This window comes from Myotis nattereri (assembly GCF_964212035.1).
Source record: "Myotis nattereri genome assembly, chromosome: 11".
Classification (NCBI taxonomy): domain Eukaryota; kingdom Metazoa; phylum Chordata; class Mammalia; order Chiroptera; family Vespertilionidae; genus Myotis; species Myotis nattereri.
The window spans coordinates 28,528,655-28,550,557 of NC_138086.1; the positions used below are offsets into that span (position 1 = coordinate 28,528,655).

Genomic DNA, 21,903 nt, shown 5'->3' on the forward strand with positions numbered 1-21,903 from the left:
TGATAGGTACACAAAATTGAATTTGTTTCTCAATTATTTTAGAATTAACCCACAGATGGTGCCCTCACTAATCTTATTGTAATTAACCTCACTAGTATTTAAACAGTGTTAAGTTTCTTTGTTAGGAAAAATATTTAGAATTTGTCTCACTATCCATAATGCTTTTAAATGAATTTTATTTCAGGATTTTTTTTAAAACTATGTAAAATTGCATTAATCTACAAGGCCTTAATTTTGTGCTCTGCTCTCCAATTCAACCACATAGGTGGAATGCCATCCATATTTCACCCAGAGAAAACTCCTGGAATTTTGCCAACAGCATGACATTGTCATTGTTGCATATAGCCCTTTGGGGACCTCTAGGAATCCATTGTGGTAAGTATGGGTACATCCCTTCAGGAAGTGTTGCCTTTGATATAGAGTATAAAGCTAATGTGAATTATTTGATTGAAATGACTCTATTGTGCTGTGTAATCTTAAGAAAGTTACTTAAACTCTTCAGGTCATTCTCCATACATCCAAATTGAGCTAACAAAACCTTCCTCACTTAGATGTTATAAGAATTGATTATTCTATACTAGAGGTCCAGTGCACTATTACAGATATCCCTATCCCCCCTTTACCCACAGACCAAAGTAGAAATTTTTCTACTCTAATATGATTCCACGAGTCGTACCTCTACTTACTCCACTTCAGGCTACCTGCCTTCTCACATATGCCTTCTTTCAGCCCAGCCCTCTCTGTAAGACACATCAAAAAATATTTACTTTCTCAAAAAGGCAGCAATATAAATTTGCCTCTCTTGATCTTCCCACACTAAGAACAACTCTTCATTGAGGACTCAGCAACCACAGAAATTGCTTACAGGTGACCTGAAATGTCCTGGTAGGTTACCAGGTGAATGGGAAGACAGAGGAGGAGGAGGATTGATTAACCACTGGTTCTCACTGATCTAGCTAATTATCATGCATGTTTTTATTTTTTCAAGGGTGAATGTATCTATCCCACCTTTGTTAAAGGATGAACTTCTAAACTCATTGGGGAAAAAGTACAATAAGACTGCAGCTCAGGTTGCTTTGCGTTTCAATATCCAGCGAAGGATAGTTGTCATTCCTAAAAGCTTTAACCCTAAAAGGATCAAAGAAAACTTTCAGGTAAGAGAACTGCTTCTGAAAAATGTAAAAAGTAGGATATTTTTATTTAAAGAATTTTCTGTTCAGATTAGTAAGAAACTTGTAATACCTTCACATTTTATTTTATACCAGCTCCCTGACCCACTCTGCCCATATTGGCGTTTAATTTTAGTTGAATTTGAGACTATTGCTAGCACTTTGGGGGTTGCTTTGCTGATTGTATTATACCCATACTTCAGAAATACAGTATTGTAGGTACTATTCCAGACCACCACAATAAAGCATGAATTGCAATAAAGTCACACAAATGCTTTGCTTTCCCAGAACATATAAAAGTTTTGTTTACACTATACTGCAGTCTATTAAGTGTGCAGTAGCATTATGTCTAAAAAGTGTACATACTTTAATTTAAAAATACTTTATTGCTAAAAAGTGCTAACTATCATTGGCGCTTTCAGCGAGTCACAATCTTTTTGTTGGTGGAGGACCTTGCCTCAATGTTGATGGGCTACTGGTAGTTGCTGAAGGGTGGGGTGGCTGTGGCAATTTCTTAACATAAGATATTTGCCATAATGGTTAACTCTTCCTTTCAAAAACAATTTCTCTGTCACATGTTATGTTGTTTGATAGCTTTTTACCATAGACCTTCTTTCCAATTGGAGTTAATCCTCTCAGGCCCGCCTTTATGAACTAACTTTATGTAATAGTCTAAATCCTTTGTTGCCATTTCAACAAAATTGACAGCATATTCACCAGGAGTAAGTTTCCTCTCAAGAAACCACTTTCTTTGCTCACCCATAAGAAGCAACTCCTCGTTCATTCAAGTTTTATCATAAGATTGCAGCAATTCAATCACATCTTCAGGTTCCACTTCTGATTCTAGTTCTCTTGCTATTTCCACCACATTTGTGATTGCTTCCTCCACTGAAGTCTTGAACCCCTCAAAGTTATCAGTGGGGGCTGGAATCATCTTCTTCCAAACTCCTGTTAATGTTGATATTTCAACCTCTTCTCATGAATCAGGACTGTTCTTAATGGCATCTAGAATGGTGAATCCTTCCAGAAGGTTTTCTATTTACTTTGCCCAGATCCATCAGAAGAATTCCTACTGATGGCAGCTATTGCCTTATAAGATATATTTATTTTTTAAAATGTATTTTTATTGGTTTCAGAGAGGAAAGGAGAGGGAGAGAGAAACATCAATGATGAGAGGGAATCATTGATAAGCTGTCTCCTGCATGCTCCACACTGGGGATCAAGCCAGCAATCTTGACATGTGCCCTAACCGAAATCAAACCTGGGGCCCTTCAGTCTGCAAGCTGACGCTCTACCCACTGAGCAAAACCAGCTAGGGCTGAAATATATTTCTTAAATAAAAAGATTTGAAAGTCAAAATTACTCCTGGACCCATAAGCTGCAGAATGGATGTTGTGTTAGCAGGCCTGAAAACATTAATATCACTGTACATCTCCATCAGAGTTCTTGAGTGACTGGGTACACTGTCATATTTTGAAATAAATTTATTGTTTTTCTGAACAGATGTCAACAGTGGGCTCAAGAGAGGAAAGAATGCTAGACAGTTAGTTATATCAATTGCTGACAGTATTTTAACACTTAACAAAAATACCTCATAGTAAAAAGTCTTTGACACTGTTTCAGCCATCTAACGAGAAAAAGAGAGTCACTAAATGACTAATGTGTAGACTCATCAAAAAAATTTTTTTAAAACAACAGCAAATTTTGAAGTACCTAAAACAAATGTGTGCATGTATTCAAAATGTTACTGTTCAGGCTGGCCAGTATTGCTCAGTGGTTGAGCATTGACCTATGAACCAGGAGGTCATGGCTCAATTCCTGGTTAGGGCACACGCCTGGGATTGTGGGCTTGATCCCCAGTAGGGGGTGTGCAGGAGGCAGCCAATCAATGCTTCTCTCTCATCATTGATCTTTCTGTCTCTGTCACCATTCCTCTCTGAAATCAATAAAAATATATATTTTTAATGATAAGAGAAATGATTGAGGACAAAACAAAGCAAATTAAAAGTTTTTTAAAAGTACAAAAGCAAATTCAGAGACAAGGGTTTATTTTTCAAGTGTACATAGGCTCTAGTCCAGAATCGAAAGTTCAGCATCTTGTCCAGAAATAATAAGAATTCTTCAATCTTGGAATTTCAAATGTCCTGAACATACATTGTTTTGAAGCATTTGGAATTTCTTGCAAGATATCCCCAGCAGAATTGTTTTAAGACAAAGCGTAAAAGAGAATTTCTGCTCCACTTCCATTAGGTGGACCCCCAGAGCTAATCCAACTCCTCTTAAGACATTTGCAGAGATGTTCATAAATCTTTGAAGGATTCCAACTGCTGTCCACACTCCCTGATCCCAAGCTTGACCCATTTTCTATCATTATAAATTTCTGTCTTTTATTTCTGTTATTTCAGATCTTTGACTTTTCTCTCACTGAAGAAGAAATGAAGAGCATCGAAGCCTTGAATAAAGATGTCCGCTTAGTGGATCTGCTCTTGTGAGTTCTGGGGGATCCTTAATCAAGTACCACCCAGTGGTGTTAGATTGTCAAGTGTCACCAAAAAAAGCTCGAGGCTAAAGGCCACCGGGCAGCATATTCTGAATACTAAATTGGTCTGGGTAAATTACATTCATTCTAAGAACTTCCTGTAAATCTACATTTTTATTTAAAAGAAGATTTCTGGCATTTATATCACATCTCATGACAGGTTAAGGCATGGCAGGCTAAAGACCTTAAGAATATTTAGTCATAGTGTACAAATAATATGATTCCAATTAATCCAATTGCACCACAATTATTCAAATACCATTTGTATTTCTTTACAAAAATCAAAGTAATGCAGGAATTAGAGCAAAGTTATCAACAAAAAACAATTCCTGGGACAGAGACATGGGAATGTAGTAGAAAGAGCATCAAGTTGAGAGCCAAGAAACTAGTTTTATTTATTTTATTTTATTTTATTTATTGTTGACACTATTACAGATGTCCCTATCCCTCCTTTACCCACTTCCACCCAGCTCCAGACTCCCTGCCCCCTCTGGCCATCACCACACTGTTGTCTATATCTATGGGCTATGTATATATGTTCTTTGACTAATCCCTTCACCTCAAGAAATTAGTTTTAGATGAATGCTCACCTATAAGATTTGAAGCTTCTAGCTCCACCATTCTAGCTCCATCCATCCACAAATAAAATTCCTTCACTTCTACAAATGTTGCCAAATTCAGCTAATTCATGAGGTAGCCCTTTATTCTCCAGATATTATAGGGCCTTGAAAATAAAAAGAGAACACACACACACATGTTGTATATATACATACACGCAAATTTTTCTTCTTAATCATTCTTTATTAGTATTTCCAGTTCTTCAGATCACCTGGATAGTCATCTTTTTCAATCCTCTCTTTGAGTGAGCATTGATAAATGCTCATTAAAATAGTTCCTTTAGTTTGGACACTTTGGGCCCCACTTTATTTCAAGAGTCAGAAACTGTTGTGACTGTGTGAATATCAAATTTCTGAATCCATTTCTGAATGAATAAAACAACTTCCTAATGTGAATTTTCCAGGAGAAAACATTATCAACATCAAAAAGTACCACCTAATCTCAAGAATGAAAGAGTGAAAACAAACTCAGAAGTAAAAAACATATAGATATGAAGATAAATGATTTCTATTGAATAAATATCATTAAATTAAGAGATAGTAGGATATAGTCAATTCACCAATGTACTGACTTCTTTTTCAGACAGTTAGTTTGTAATATTATTTTGTTTGATATTTGATGTACTTAATACTGAATTCTAGAAACAATGAAAAAGTAATTCATCACACCAGGAATAGAAAAATTATTGAGAAACAAAAATTAGGCCTCATGAGTTAAAAAAAAAGATTATTTAGGCACTTTGGGCCATGATTCCTTTTTGTTTTTTATCCAGTTAATCCTTGACTAGATTTCACAGCCTTTTTCTGTTTTAATTTATATTTTATTTTAATTTATATTTTAATTTTTTAAATTAAATCTTTATTGTTGAAAGTATTACATATGTCCCCTTTTGCCCCCATTAACTACTTCCAGCGTGCCCCCAGGCCCCATCCCAGGCTATCACTACTCTATTGTCTGTGCCCATGTCCATGTATATATATATATATATTTTAATATATTTCTTTATTGATTTCAGAGAGGAAGGGAGAAGGAGAGAGAGGTAGAAACATCAATGATGAGAGAGAATCATTGATTGGCTGCCTCCTGCACACCCCCTACTGGGGAACGAGCCCGCAGCCCAGGCATGTGCCCTTGGCCGGAATCGAACCTGGGACCCTTCAGTCCGCAGGATGACGCTCTATCCACTGACCCAAGCCGGCTAGGGCTGTATATTTTAACTGAAAGCTCATAGTACTTGTAGAGAACTGAGTCTTAGATGTGCTCCATGACAGGCGCCACACACACACACACACACACACACACACACACACACACACTCCAATCCTTTTAAAGACTGTTTCACCATTGCTATTTAAGAGATAGGTTCATCATCATCACTGTCATCATTATCGCAGAAACTTCCTTTGCTGGTCATCACCTTCTATATCTCAAACTATCAACTCTCAGGAGGCCTAGTGAGAAGGGCGAGGAAGCACTGTTCGGAGAAGAGGGTGACCTTGACTGGTGACAGAGCTGTGAAGAGAAGGCCTATGTGGTTCCTCTATCAGGACAGCAGAAGGGAGGGAGGAGTTGGAAAGAGGCAGGCTTCACTCACCTCCTGTGTTTTTGTTCTGAGCAAAATGTTGGTGTAGAGGCAACCAGCCCCCTCCATGCCCAAACACACACACTGAAACCTCCAGGGCTTTAGTAAAAGTGCTGGCTTGATGAAAACTGGGAGGAGGTGGGTAAGAAACCCAAGGAATGATTAACAGAGGGAGGGAGTGGTCGCTGAAATTGTCAGAAGATGCTAGTAATACACACAGCTGTGTGACTTTGGAATGAAAGTTTTTCCCTTGTTTTGGCAGGTGGTCTGATCATCCTGAATACCCATTCCATGATGAATACTGACTTCAGAGAGCTCCTGCACTTATTTTTCCCTGCGTGTGTACCATGACCTTTGGCTGGGTGATTCCCCCACACGTGGAAGTGAAAAGGGTTTTACTATCCTCAGATGAAGTGGTGATGGGCTTAACTTCTGTATAAGAGAAGTGACTTTGACTTAGCTATGTTGAAGAAAAAAATGTTTAAATCTGTTGAAAATAATAGTTTGGAATTAAATAATTAAATTGTCAGCAAAGCCATAATGATTTGGTGGTTGTGTATTTCCATCATCTTTTATTCATTTTACCCAGCTTTCTGGATGGATAACTGCTAGTTTTCTCTTGCATGCTTTAAAGGGCCTCAGCTTCCACATAACTGGTGATCCACACTTACTGCCTATCACTCTTGTTCCCATGTATCATACAACCACCATTATGCAAAATGGCTTGAGACTATCCACATACACAAATAAAACCCTGTATTATGAGATGGTCCAAAGACAACAATTTTAAAAGAAGGCATTTGAAAAGCAGGCTTTCAGAATATTGAAAAAGGCTTTCTAAAATTATTATACATAAGACTTTTACAATGTTATTGGGATAATTATGTAAATTTCAACATAGCAAGTTCCAAAGATCACTGGTAATTTTACTCTAAATTTTTGTAATGGAATAAGAAGATTATTAGAATTCTGCAATAGAAATATATCTATTTCAATTCAACTAAATCAATATATTTTATTCATTAACATTAGGTCACTTTCACAGAGCAAGAGAGGTCTTTAAAAAGTATTTGTCCAAACCAGTTGCTTATAGATAATTATCAATGACCTGAAAATATACACTTCTGAGAAATTATCCTTTTTTTAAAAATTGATCTTTACTCATTATTGCCACTATTTCCAATATTAATACTTATAGTGCTGTGCATTAGAAAATATTTTGTTCTCAAAAATTAATAAACTATGATGATTTGCTCCACCACATGGATCTCCATTTTGTTATGGGGGTAGGGAGCTAATCATATGAATTCAATTCAATTGAAAAAACCGTGATCAAGTTCCTATTGCACATTTAGCACTGGGAAGAGAGGGAAGAAAAAGGAGAATAGAAATGAAAATAAAAGAACAGAAATTTGAATCCTGATCTCTACTGTCAAATCACTTCAAAGTATTTTGAGGGGTCTGGGGTGGGGAAGGGACTACACATATCATATCATGTTTTAACATTGATTTCTAGAGAGGAAGGGAGAGGGAGGGAGAGAGGGAGGCAGGGAAGGAGGGAGGGAGGGAGGGAGGGAGGGAGGGAGGGAGGGAGGGAGGGAGAGAGAGAGAGAGAGAGAGAGAGAGAGAGAGAGAGAGAGAGAAACATCAATGTGAGAATGAAACATCGATCAGCTGCCTCCTACATGCACCCTAATTTGGGATAGAGCCTGCAACCTAAGCATGTGCCCCAACAGAGAATCAAACTGACGACCTCTTGTTCAAGGGACGAAGCTCAACCAACTAAGCCACGCTAGCCAGGGCTCAAACCATTTTTTAAAAACAGGCATTGGAAAAAGATCCCCACTATTACTCAGGGAAAAAATATAAATTCCTAAAGATTGGAAGTGGGGGATCCTCAGTCATAACAGATCCCGGGGACAGAAAACAGGAAAGTCAGGAAAGACTGAAGGTCTGATATGAGCTTCTGCATGTCACTTCTCCCTCTACCCTCACTCTTCTCAAGCTTCCCATTTATTTTGGGGTGAACTGCACCCCCAAAAGTTATATGTTGAAGTCCTAGCTTCCCAGCACCTCAGAATGTGACCTTATTTCAAAGTAAGGTCACTACAGATGTAAATAGTTATGATGAGGTTGTTAGGGTGGACCTTAATCCAATATGGGACTGGTATCCTTATAAAAAGGGGAAATCTGGACACAGATACTCAAACAGGAAGAATGCCTGCAGATAAAGGCAGAGATCTGGGTGATGCTTTTACAATAAAGGAACCTCAGAGATTTACAGCAACCTACAAGAAACTCAGTAAGAGGCATGGACCAGATTCTCCCTCAGAGCCCTTAGAAAGAATCAACTTTGCCGGACGTCTGGCCTCCAGAACTGTGAGATAATAAATTTTTGTTATGTATGGCTCAGTTGAGCATCATCTTGTGCACCAAAAGGTTGCTGGTTCAATTCCTGGCTGATGTGACTCAGTTGGTTGAGCATCATCCAGTGCACCAAAAGATTGCCGGTCTGATTCCTGGTCAGGACACATGGCCAGGATTGCCTCTCGCCACCGCCCCCCCCCCCCCACATTTATCTCTAAAAAAATCAATAAAACATATTTTAAAATAAAGAAATTTCTGTTGTGTATGTCTCTCGGTTTGTGGCACTTATTACAGCAGCCCTAGCAAACTAACACACCATCCCTCTGTCATGATTTCCAGCCTCTCCAACTGAACTCAACGATAAAAATTACCTGACTTAGTCAAAGCTTTGCTGAGCTCAGGCATTGTTGACCAATACTTTTGACCCTCCTGGGGACTTTTGTAATCCCAGAGATGTTTATTAACCCAAAGCAAACTCCAGTCTAATATGAGGCCTCTGATGAGCTGTGGAGTAAGGTATGTCAACAGTGACTAGCTGCCTGGAAAAGGGGAAGAGGCCAAAAGTATATGGTGCTCATTGATCCACAAAACACAGGGACATGAGCAGCAAGGACTTCCAGCTCCAGCCCACAGAATGTTTCTTGATCTGCCTAGTCCTGGCTATTCTCCTAGGGGACCTCGCTTGGGCACTATCTTCCATAGACAATGACACTGAGGGCAGTGGGAGGGGCCGTGAGAGGGACATGGACAATGATCCCATGCCTGCAGCCTTCAACACTTTGAGATGTGCACACTTTATGACCACACTTCTGGGAATTAATAAAAGATGAGCAAAATCATTTCTCAGGGTTGGTATTTCTCTGGAAGTCCCTAGCAATTTCAGGCTCCTGCTGGTGCTTCAATTTCTGATAGTTGTAGACTAGTAACTAAATCTGGATGCCTTGTGGAGCCCTGGTCCTTGAATGTGAACTCTCCCTGGATCTGAACTGTAGACTTCACATTTCTACCTCAATGTACCAAATCCATGGGGTTGGGAAGAATAATCACTTTTATCATAATCTCCTCCTGGGCACTGGGGTTTTAACCAGCTTGAGAGCTGAGATGCAGAGTATGGTGGCAGGGAATAGCAAATACATGGACTATGTAGGGTCAATCTAGCTTTTGGCAAATCTTCATTCAACGCTATGTGGGATCTTTACGAGTATGTGGGCGTGGTCAGGAAGAGATAAAGTTGCCAGAAGACTGGGGGCTGGGCAGACTTCCCTTTAAGACCTGCTGAAGGCCACATAGAGGTCAGGGAGGAACAGCCTTACCAGGAGCACACAGAAATAATTGCACATATTTTTTAACTGTGCTGCTATTTGATAATGCTCTGCTGAGCATTTTTGTATTAATATTTATATATAAAACTATTCTGTAGTTTTCTTTATGATCAAATTGTGCTCATTCCATTTTTAAAAAGAGAGCGCAAGATTCTCTTTCGCTCTCTCCACTCCAGAACAAATTAAATTTAAATTATTTGTTCTTTAAAGTGTTGATGGAATTTACCTGAGAATTCCACTTCTGTCCATGGGGAGCCTGTACACTTTCTGTCTCATCTAGGATCAATTTTTCAAATTTATCTTATTGAAATGTATCAATATCATATAGTTTAGGAAATGTAAATATATTTGTTCATTTAGTCAACAAGTTTTTTTGTGTGCCACTCTGCTAGGCTCTATCCTAGGCAGTTGGGCTATATCAGTAAACAAAAGTCTCTAAGCTCTCCTATATGCGTGTACTTTTGTGATTACTTTAATTTTCCTAAACCTGTGGTTATTTCCCCCTTTTCATTCCTATTTTGTATGTCTATGTGTTGTTTTTCCTGTTAATTAATTAGTGGTTTAGTAAGTCATTTTTGCTTGTTTCTGGATTTCACTTACAACAAATTTCCCAAGAGGTGGTGGTGGTGGGGGGGGAATCATTGATTAATTCTACTGTTTTTCTGCTTCCTAATTCATTAATATCTTGTTTTATTTTACTTATTTCTTGTCTATTTTTCTTAGTTTTTCTATAGACTTCTAACTTTAGTTTGAATATCTATCCCACTGATTTTTGTTTGTTTGCTTTGTTTTTTCTTAAGAATATTATACCTTGATTATAATAAATTTTCTTCTGAGCACTGTTTTACAAACAAATTTTGTTATTTTCTAGACATTCTCAATTTTGGTTTTGCTTTCTTCTTTGATTAATACTTATTTACAAGCGTTGCTGTCCTATTTTAATTTCTAGTGTTAGAGCATTTTTCCCCCCTAGCTTTTATATTCTTTTAACCATGCGGAACTCAGATAGCATCAATGTTTTTAGTATTTCCTGGGATTGTGACAAGACACATTCTACTTTAAAGTACTGAGTTGGATATGATGGACTTACAATTCTATGTTATAAACTTTTATCATCTAATATTAGAACAGCCTTTTTGGGTGAGTGGTTCAATCTTTAAATAGTGGTTCTTAACAGGGGCCATTTTGTCCCACCCTCCCCTGGGGTACATTTGGCAATGTCTGGAGATGTTTTTGGTTTCCATAACTAGTGGGAGGTGGGGGAGGTCATACTGACATTAGGTAGAGGCCAGGAACGCAGGAATGCTGCGAAACATCCTACATAGGACAGTTCCCACAACAAAGAGTTATCTTCTGGGCCAAAGTGTCAATAAACCCTGCTAACACAAGCCTTTCTTGAGAGAGAGAGAGAGAGAGAGAGAGAGAGAGAGAGAGAGAGAGAGAGAGATGGATGGATATGAGAGAGAAACATGGATGTGAGAAAGAAACATCTATCAGTTGCTTCCCACATGCGTCCTGACCAGGGATGGAATCTGCAACCTGGATATGTGCCCTGACCAGGAGTACAACCAAGACCCTTCAGTACATGGAACAACACTCTAATCAAGCCACACCAGGCAGGGCAAGTCTTTCTTGAATAAATTAAAATGTGCTTATTCCTAATGTCATAATCTTATCTTGTTGCATTTAATGGAAAACTAACCCATTTAGGCTCCTTTTTAGAAGACTTAAAGTGCCCAGCTGGAGTAGCGCAGTGGTTGAGCATCAACCTATGAACCAGGAGGTCGTGTTTCTATTCCTAGTCAGGGCACATGCCTGGATTGTGGGCTTGAGGAGGCAGTCAATCAATGATTCTCTCTCATCATTGATGTTTCTATCTCTTTCTCCCCTTCCCTTCCTCTCTGAAATCAATAAAAATATATTTAAAAACAAAAACATTATGCTTAGAAGCTACTCCCAAAAGACCATATATTATGTGATTCCATTTACTAGTATAGGAAATAGCCAGAATTGGCAAATTCACAAAGACAGAAAGTACATTGGTGGTTGGGAGATTGGGGGAAATGGGAAGTGAATCCTAATGGATTTTCTTTTGGGGGTGATTAAAACTACTGGTACTTCTACCTGGATCAGAAGGGAGGCTCAATTACCTGAAATTCCTTCAATTGATCTGTCTACTGAGACCATGTCAATTCTCTTCAAAAAGGTATTTGACTAAGGGCCTGACGTTATCAAGTCTGTGATTCTCAGACTTGTTTTTAGCACCAGAACGCATTTGGCAAAAAAAATTGCATTTGGGACCCCAAATATATCAATGGACATAATGCAGTTTACAGATTCAAATTTGTAACATTTATTTATTACGAAGTCAATTATTAGAACAATGAAACTGTCTTGATGAACACCAAATTTAAAAATACTAAATACAGTGTGGGTTAAAAGTACATTTACAGTTGTTTGTATGAAAAATAATAAAACAGCCAAAACTGGTTTGGCTCAGTGGATAGAGCATCGGCCTGCAGACTGAAGGGTCCCAGGTTCGATTCTGGTCAAGGGCATGTACCTGGGTTGTGGGCACATCCCCAGTGGGAGAGGTGTAGGGGGCAGCTGATCAATGTTTCTCTCTCATCGATGTTTCTAACCCTCTATCTCTCTCCTTTCCTCTTGGTAAAAAATCAATAAAATATATTTTTTTAAAAATAATAAAACATTGCCAAAACCGGTTTAGCTCAATGGATAGAGCGTCGGTCTGCGGACTGAAAGGTCCCAGGTTCGATTCCGGTCAAGGGCATGTACCTGGGTTGCGGGCACATCCCTAGTGGGGGATGTGCAGGAGGCAGCTGATCGATGTTTCTCTCTCATCGATGTTTCTGACTATCTCTCTCCCTTCCTCTCTGTAAAAAATCAATAAAATATATTAAAAAAATAATAATAATAATAAAACATTTATTAAATAATAATACAAGAATAAACTCTGTTTTGTGTACTCACAACTGTAAACCTATTTTGCCCCATCTGTATTATAGAAATCTCTAGATCAGATTTATTTTTAACTGCACAATATTGAAACCTGTGACACAATACTAGAATAGTTGTCAAGGGTAACAATTATTTTCATATATTTTAACCAGCTTGTTTATTTAATGTGGATAATTATTTTTCACAGCACTGTTAAAAATGACAGCAAAATAACATCCTATGTAATAATAGAGAAACATGGTAATTAGCCGTACCTCCGCTACCCTTCCCATTGGCCAATCAGGATGATATGCAAATTAACTGCCAGCCAAGATGGCGGCCGGCAGCCAGGCAGCTTGAAGTGAACAGGAGGCTTGCTTGCTTCAGTGACAGAGGAAGCCAACGTTCCCCACCTGCCTAGCCGGCCTCTGAGCTTGCAGTTTAAGAAACATTGTTACAAATATAGAAGCTAAACAAAACCTCAGAAACCTGCTTTCAGCCAGCCAGGCTTCAGCCAGCAGGACTGCAACATTGTTTCAATTATAGAACAAATGCAGATCCCTGCTTTCAGCCAGCCGGGATCTCAGAGCTGGAGTTAGCAGGACCACAACAGTGTTACCATTATAGAACCCAAACAAACCAGATACCTGCTTTCAGCAGCCGAGGCCTCAGAGCTGGAGCCAAGCCTCAGAGCTAAAGCTGGCCCAGAATAAAAAAAAAAAAGAAAAAAAGGACAGGTTGGGAGCTTCAGTCACCCGCCAGCCTGAAAACGGCCCTCAGCCCCTCACCCAGACTGCCCAGGCACCCCAGTGGAGACCCCCACCCTGAAGGGGGTGTGACCAGCTGCAAACAGCTATCATCCTCACATCCAGGCTGGCCAGGCACCCCAGTGGGGACCCCCACCCTGATCCAGGACACCCTTCAGGGCAAACCAGCCGGCCCCCACCCATGCACCAGGCCTCTATTCTATATAGTAAAAGGGTAATATGCCACCCAGCACCGGTATCAGCGGAGCTGTGAGGCCTCCTGGCCCCTGGAGCAGCGTGACAGGGGGCAGCGACCAAACCCGCTGATCGCCCTGTGGCTCTGTGTGTGACAGGGGGCGGGGCCACAACCTCCCTATCCGCCCTGCTCTGTTCATGACAGGGGAAGGCGCCCCAACCCCCTGATCGGCCCTGCTCTGTGTGAGACAGGGTGCGGCGCCCCAACCGCCCCCCCCCCCCACACACACACACATGGGCCCTGCTCTGTGTGTGACGGGGTAGAGCCATAACCTCCCCATCGGCCCTGCCCTGAGTGTGACAGTGGTGGCGCCCCAACCCCCTGATCGACCCTGCTCTGTGGGTGATAGAGGGCGGCGCTCTAACCTCCTAATCCACCCTGCTCTGTGTGTGACAGGGGGCGGTGCCCCAACTCCCCTATCGGCCCTACCCTGTGAGTGACAGGGGGGAGATCCTCAACCCCCTGATTGGCCCTGCTCTGTGCGTGACAGGGGGGAGCTCCCCAACCCCCCTGATCGGCCCTGCTCTGTGTGTGACAGGGGGCAGCGCTCCAACCCCCTGATCGGCCCTGCTCTGCGCATGACTAGGGGTGGCATTGCAACCTCCCGGTCCGCCCTGCTCTGTGCATGACAGGGGATGGTGCCCCAACTCCCCAATTGGCCCTGCTCTGAGTCCGACCAGGGGCTGCACCTAGGGATTGGGCCTGCCCTCTGCCACCCGGGAGCAGGCCTAAGCCAGCAGGTCATTATCCCCGAGGGGTCCCAGACTGCGAGAGGGCACAGGCCGGGCTGAGGGACCCCTTCTCCCCCCGGAGTGCACAAATTTTTGTGCACCGGGCCTCTAGTATACTATAATTTTGAACGGCAAAGTCATTAGTATGAAATCAGTCATCATTTTTTAATATTTCTCAAAACTGGAGAGAAGGTTAACATAAAGTGTTTATTTCAAAGTTGAATCACTAGCAATATGTAAAGCTCATTGGTATCTTTACCATAATTATAAAAATCAAACATGGAGTCCCCCAAAATACAGTAAGGGCTAAAATTTTTATGATATTATCATATACAATATGCTGTGTATTTACTTACCTCTGCATAATGACAACAACCAAATGACTATGAACATTCTCAAGGATCCCAAGGCAAGTACCCAGAATCTCTATCTTCCATTGTGGAACAGTATAAAAATTAGTATAGATTTGTAATATCTATTTAAATTTGGACACAATTCAACATTAAAATAAAGTCATACTGCTGTTACTTGCCATATAGTACTTTTAGAGGGAGATAAGGGTACTAAAGATTCTGGATGCCTGAGCATTGGTATAATATAAAATTCTGAATCACTGTACCCAACATTTTGAGTTTGTTGATATTGTAATATTGCATGACCTAACATATTTGGGTAGCATATTTGACTAGAAGCAGGATAAAGAATGATCTTTGAGAATGAATGCTCATATAGCAGTGTTTCTATGGAGAAAAATAATAATTTTTAAAAGGGGAGAAAGATGTCTGTTTCCTTTCCCCAACTAATAAGGCTGTAGCTCTATAATCTTCTTTCTATCACCAGGTAAACCAGTACAAATACTGCCTCACACCTAAGGCCAGTACTGTTCCCCTGGGAAACTACGAAGCATCAATCAGACCATCTAACGAGGGAAGGTAAGGGAGGGCGGGGGTAAGGGGGAGAGATCAACCAAAGGACTTATATGTATGCATATAAGTCTAACCAATGGACACAGACACCAGGGGGGTGACAACATGAGTGGGGGAGGGGAGGTAGGAGGGCAATGGGCTGATAAGGACACATATTTAATACCTTAATCAATAAAGAAAAAACAGCCAAAAAACACACACAAAAAAACACACCACAAACAAACAAAAAAACCTCCATCTCCAAACTAGGACACCACAGACCTGCTTTTTCAGGCTGAGAACACCAGGGGGCATATGGTGCCTGAATCAGAGCCTTGGTAACCATGGCAACTAGCTATCATTTCCCCTCTGCAGCTGCGATCTTTCATCTAAAGCAATGCTTTGTGTACATTGTGAGTTTTGCTTTGAAATGGTGTACTTCTCATACTTTATAGAATTAGGGTTTCTACTTCTGGGAAGGGAATTCCAGTGCCAGAAATAAATAATAATTTGGGTTAGTTGCATTAATTTTATTTGTTGTGCATCAATGATCATGTCTGCACAAAGCAGTCTCTATGCACTGATGTTTGAGAAGGCCACACCTTCCATGGCAGGCTTTCTCCAGGGAGGCTAGACTTCATTGAAGGGAAATTCATGATGGAGTGAGTGATTTCTCTCTGGACTAAGGTTAAGAACAAATGTAAATGCCCAAGTCAGTGCTTGAATTAGTTGTAGGTACAATTACAGCTTAACAGCTGCCTGTACCTAAGAGAGGTCTGCTATAACTATCACTGATCTGTAGACAGAAGATGTCTGTTTACCAACCTACTAGAAGAATGTATTTGACATAAATAATATTGCCTCACAAAATCTGTTTGTTTCCCATGCAATAATAAGCCAAATATTTATAAACTGGAAAGTATGCCTTTCCTTTTCTGAGTCAAAAGCAATGAGATTTCCTAATTGTCAGGCATTGCCTCTGGTGATTGGCAGTATATTAAAAACGGAGCTGCCCAAAGTCATTCTCTTTGCCATTGGGAAAAGAGCTGAAATGAGTAATGTTATCCAAATGTCTTCGCTAAATTCGAAAAAGGTTCTGTTCTGAACAAGGACTCATTTATAAACACATCTATTTTAGCACGTTATTTCTGACTATTTGTTAGAGGGGCCACATCTAAATGTGCATTCTTTAGATGATTGAACCTTTTCACAGAATTAAAACTCTCTTAAAATGCATTATTTTATTTCACATGAAAAGTAAAGAGTGCACATTGTATATGCAATGTAAAAATCATGAAGGATAGACAAGAGGAACCTCTGCAGAGAAAATTACTTTTTAATCACAAGAATTTATTACTATGCCATAAACTTATGAAAATGTTAAAATATTGTTTTAAAATGCATTTTAATTTCATTAAATCAACCTAATTGTTTTTCAATTAACATGTTACAAATGTAAAAATTTTAACATTTTATTTGAAAAAATTATCCTATCTAATAAAAGAGAAACATGGTAATTAGCCGTATCTCTGCTACCCTTCCCATTGGCTAATCAGGGCAATATGCAAATTAACTGCCAGCCAAGATGGCGGCCGGCAGCCAGGCAGCTTGAAGAGAACAGGAGGCTTGCTTGCTTCAGTGACGGAGGAAGCCAACGTTCCCCACCTGCAGCTGCTGGCTTCTGAGCTTGCAGTCTGAAACATTGTTACAAATATAGAAGCTAAACAAAACCCCAGAAACCTGCTTTCAGCCAGCCAGGATCTCAGAGCTGGAGTTGAAACAGTTTTTAGATTATAGAACCCAAACAAACGAGATACCTGCTTTCAGCAGCCGAGTCCTCAGGGGTGGAGCCAAGCCTCAGAGCTAAAGCTGACCCAGAATAAAAAAAAAAGAAAAAAGGAGTTGGGTGCTTCAGTCACCCGCCAGCCTGAAAACAACCCTCAGCCCCTCACCCAGACTGGCCAGGCACCCCAATGGGGACCCCCACGCTAAAGGGGGTGTGACCAGCTGCAAACAGCCATCAGCCCTTCACCCAGGCTGGCCAGGCACCCAAGCGGGACCCCTTTCCTGATCCAGGACACCCTTCAGGGCAAACCAGCTGGCTCCCACCCATGCACCAGGCCTCTATCCTATATAGTAAAAGGGTAATATGCCACCCAGCACCGGGATCAGCGGAGCTGCAAGGCCTCCCGGCACTGGGATCAGCGTGACAGGGGGCAGCGCCCAAAACCCCTGATCGCCCTGCGGCTCTGTGTGTGACAGAGTGCAGCGCCCCAACCCCCCGGCCCCCTATGGGCCCTGCTCTGTGTGTGACGGGGTAGAGCCATTACCTCCCCATCGGCCATGCCCTGAGTGTGACAGGGTGCGGCGCCCCAACCCCCTGATCCGGCCTGCTCTGTGTTTGACAGGGGGCGGTGCCCCAACTCCCCTATTGGCCCTACTCTGTGAGTGACAGGGGGGAGCTCCCCAACCCCCTGATCGACCCTGCTCTGTGCATGACAGGGTATGGAGCCCCAACCCCCCTGATGGGCCCTGCTCTGTGAGTGACAGGGGGCAGCACCCCAACCCCGATTGGCCCTGCTTTGTGCGTGACAGGGGGTGGCGCCGCAACCTCTCGATCTGCCCTGCTCTGTGCATGACAGGGGGCGGTGCCCCAACTCCCCAATCAGCCCAGCTCTTAGCCCGACCTGGGGCTGCACCTAGGGACTGGGCATGCCCTCTGCCACCCGGGAGCAGGCCTAAGCCAGCAGGTCGTTATCTCCCAAGGGGTCCCAGACTGCGAGAGGGCACAGGCCGGGCTGAGGGACCCCACCCCCACCCCCACCCCCGATGCCGAGTGCACAAATTTTTGTGCACCAGGCTCTAATTTGAAATAAACTCAAATAAAATAATTTTAATTCATTTTATTTGTTTAATAAATTTTAATATTTGCTATAATAAAAAAGACTTTCACAAAATCTACAAATAAGAAACTACTCTTAAAATTATTTTTATCTGCTAATCTCTGTAAATTGAAGTATTATGTAAAGGTATCAGAAGAGGGGTTAGTATATTTGATTACATGTCAAACTCAGTTTCCTGTTCGTTTATGAAAATATCTATTGACAAGAGGGATGACATATATACTTATTGTGAAAGCTGCTTATTTGAGAAAATCAGTCATAAAGTTTTCACACATTTACTGGTTTCATATTATGGCATGTTTTTCCATCTGCTTTAAAAAGAAGAAAAAGGAGAAAGGTTTTGTTAAAACTGAACTAAGAGAAGTAAGCAGTACTAGATCAAGAGACACCAGTATACCACGTAGGCTAATAATTTGGCTCTACCACTTCATAAATGTTTGTCCAATGTAAAGGAGCTAGTGTCACAGAGTGGAGGAAGGATGAGGGAGGGTCACTGAGAAGCTGTTCAGCTTACTTCCTCCAAAGCACTGCCACTGCAGCAACTGCAGCTCACATACCCCAGTCCGCACAGTGGAACTCTGGGGGGTGCTAACAATTACATTCCAGAAACATACTTAAGAATATGTAAATGGATACAAATTATGTTACTAAATGAGGGAAAATGAAGATATTAAGATAGATGACAAATAGATATACCCTCCTAGTGATTAAGAAGCATTGTCTCTGTTATAATTTAATTAGTGCAATGGGAAGCAATTATTTTCTGATTTTCTTACATTGCCAATATTTTCTGCTTGATTGTTGCTTTTTAATAACATTTTTCTGATACCTTTTGTCATACTGCAGCATTTTGCTTTTACCTAATTAAATCTCTCAACCTTTTCTTTTTTTGATTCTGGGTATTGTGTCATACTTCAGAAGGCTTCTCTGCCCCCCAGGATTATTAAAATATTATCAGTTTCTTCTATGATTTTTAAAGTGTTATAGCTACTTCTTTAATATATGTAGAATGTATTTCTTTATATGCTGAGAAGGAGAGGTAATTTTGCAATAAGGAAAAGCTTATTATTACTATTAAATGAGTTAAAAACATGCCACCCCAAAATATGCCACTTTGGTATGTGGGTTAGTTTGAGCTGAAGGCAATCAAAACCATCAGACTCAGGAAATGCTCTTAACTTCCCCTTAATTGTATAAAAAGTACAAATTTCTCCATTTGTAGGATAAATCTAAACTTATAAAGTAAATTTCTATTAGAAAGAGTACTTGTACCAGGAAGAGGGCTACTACCAGAGATAGACAGAAATAGCGATATGAGAGAAACACATCAATTGGCTGACTCTTGCACGCAACCTGATCAGGTCCTAGATGGGAAGGATCCTGCAACCGAGGTAAGTGCCCTTGAGGAATCAAACCTGGTTCCCTTCAGGTCGCAGGCTGGCGCTCTATCCTCTGAGCCAAACCAGATAGGATGGTCATGGAGGAGGTTTTGGTGTCAAGGACTTCAGAGAGCTGGGAGATGGCTCTGACTTCTGTTGGGAAGATGTGGTCTGTGGTCACTCATGTGGGGACCTAAGGCCCTGGCACCCAGTTTTAGGCAAAACCCTACCTGCATGTCAACCCAATGCCTGGCAAAATTCAGACTCAATACTGCAACATCAACTCTTCCTGAATTTCTAGCCTGTAGAACTGCCCTACAGAGTTTGGATTTGTGAGCCCTATAATCACCGAAGCCAAATTCTTAAATTCAGGGTACAGGCTCCTCACCACCACTCTGTTGATTATGAAGAGAGATGGCTGTGTCTCCTCACCTGCCTTTCTGATTCTCCATGAAGAACCCATTCTTTCACTGGATCTGAGGAGTCAGAAGATCCTACCAAAAGCTGGTACCACAATGTCTGAAATGCTCCCATCAGAGAGTCACTTTCAATGTTCCTCTCCCTGGATAAGCTCAAGAAATGCACATACTTATAGGAGGGAAATAAAGTCTATAAAAGAAAAAAAAAGAATCAAACAAAGGGTGGGGTGAGGGCAGCTGCTGCCCACTTCCGAGAAGTCCACCTGGGAAGACAGTGAGCCAGAGGTGTTGGAAGGCACAAGCACCTTCACTTCAGATACGCTGCTTGTTCATAGAGAGAGGCCCCTGAGATAGGTCCTGGGTAGTGCCACTCTGCAGTCAAGGAAGCGTGTGTCTGTGTCTCCAGATTTCTAAGAGAGGGGATTGCGAAAGCCAAAGGAGAGGGCTATTTTTTGAAAATCTAATAAAAATCTGTAAACTTCTTCCCATCTTGGCAAATTCAGAAATTGCAGAGCCACTGTGAACAGCAGTTATTGTCATGGCTCAGAGCAGCTGCAGGCACAGACAGGCCACTGGCCCTGTTCTACCATTGCTGCCTGCAGAAGAGCTTGAACTACCCCCTTCGGGTGCCACAGTCACATTCTAAGTCCATGCTTGCACTAATGTGCCACTAACCAAGCCTGCTAACACACTACTATTTCTTTTAAAACATTAGAGGACATTTTATTTTCACAGTCTACTGGCTGGCTAGTTGTTCAAAAATAATATTTTACTACCCCCTCCCCACACACACACACACCTTACAACTTATATGGGAATAAACTCCAGATGGACTAAAAATATAAGTGTAAAATGAAATAAAGCCCCCCCTCCCCCGAGAAAATAAGGATAAAATAATTTTATCACTTTAGTTTTGAGCGAGGTCTAACCATAATATAAAAGGCAGAAAACATATGGGAAAACCTAGATTTATATATACACAGATATACTAGTATGTGTACATATGTGTTGATGTAAGAAATGTCCAAACCTGGAGAACATATATATGAGTTTATTTGAACCAAATTGACAATTACCAGGAAGCAAAATCTCAACAGATTGAGAAAATGTTCCGGAGAATGGCAGTTTTACAGGTTATTTTATACATTAGAATCAAAGGAGGAGATGTAAAGAGGGTTACATGAAATCCATTAGTGGTAGATTAAGGGGGCGGGAGAAAGCAAAGCTGGGAAGTCTGCAGGACTGAATAAGGAGTGAAGTGGGGAGATACAACTTCTTTTACATTGGTGGATACTGGATAGCTAATAATTAACATTTACAACACATAGGGATGGTGTGTAGGAAACAAGATAACAATGAGGGTTTCTGTGCTCTCATAAAGATTGGTCTTTGTCAAGGAAGTTACAGGCCTAGGTTGTGACTACCCATCAAGATTTGCTCTTAGTTAGGAATTTCTATGTTCAGAGCATCTTGCATGGTTTTGGTCTCTGAGTTGGTAGGGCCATCATGCCGGCCTTCCCTGAGCTTCTCAGGTTGAGTATGTGGCCCGTTTTTATCCACTATGTACATATATACACACAGAGACATGCAGCCACACAGAATATATAATTTATACAAGTGGGACAGAAGGGAACCAAGATTTTCTACCTGAAAGCTGCTTTTTGGGATATTGATTTCAAGCTGCGTATTAAGAAAGAAAAGACTCAGAAAGAACCTTCAGCCCTCCCTGCTTGTTCTGCCCAAGAGATATAGACAGAAAAACCCGCTTCAGGAAAGGAGCCTTGGCTTAATCACCTTAAGAATCTTCACCCCAGCAGTGCGCAGGCCCCTTAGATAACCCTGTGTCCCTTGTTTCTCAGTTGCCTAGAAAGAACTTTCCTGCTAAATTTATTCTGCTCTTCCTCAACTTCTGTAAACTGCCCATTCTCACTTACAGTCTCCCCACACTCTCCCCCTTGCCCCCCGCTTTTTCTCCCTGGACCATAATGTCTTATATACCCAATGTTGCT

The 21,903-nt window shown here is 41.1% G+C and overlaps 1 protein-coding gene across 2 annotated transcripts in view; it reads left to right on the forward strand.

Annotated features, from left to right (window-relative positions):
* LOC308526863 (aldo-keto reductase family 1 member D1) overlaps window positions 1-6,213 on the forward strand; it is a gene marked incomplete at both ends in the record, with an annotated part of 33,872 nt that extends 27,659 nt beyond the window's left edge. For both annotated transcript variants that reach the window (XM_081102112.1, XM_081102113.1), the window contains 4 exons: window positions 266-375; window positions 989-1,154; window positions 3,575-3,657; window positions 6,171-6,213. In XM_081102112.1, the coding sequence (XP_080958238.1) occupies window positions 266-375; window positions 989-1,154; window positions 3,575-3,657; window positions 6,171-6,213 (402 nt within the window). The remainder of the gene's footprint in view (window positions 1-265; window positions 376-988; window positions 1,155-3,574; window positions 3,658-6,170) is intronic.
* Window positions 6,214-21,903: the final 15,690 nt, after the last annotated feature.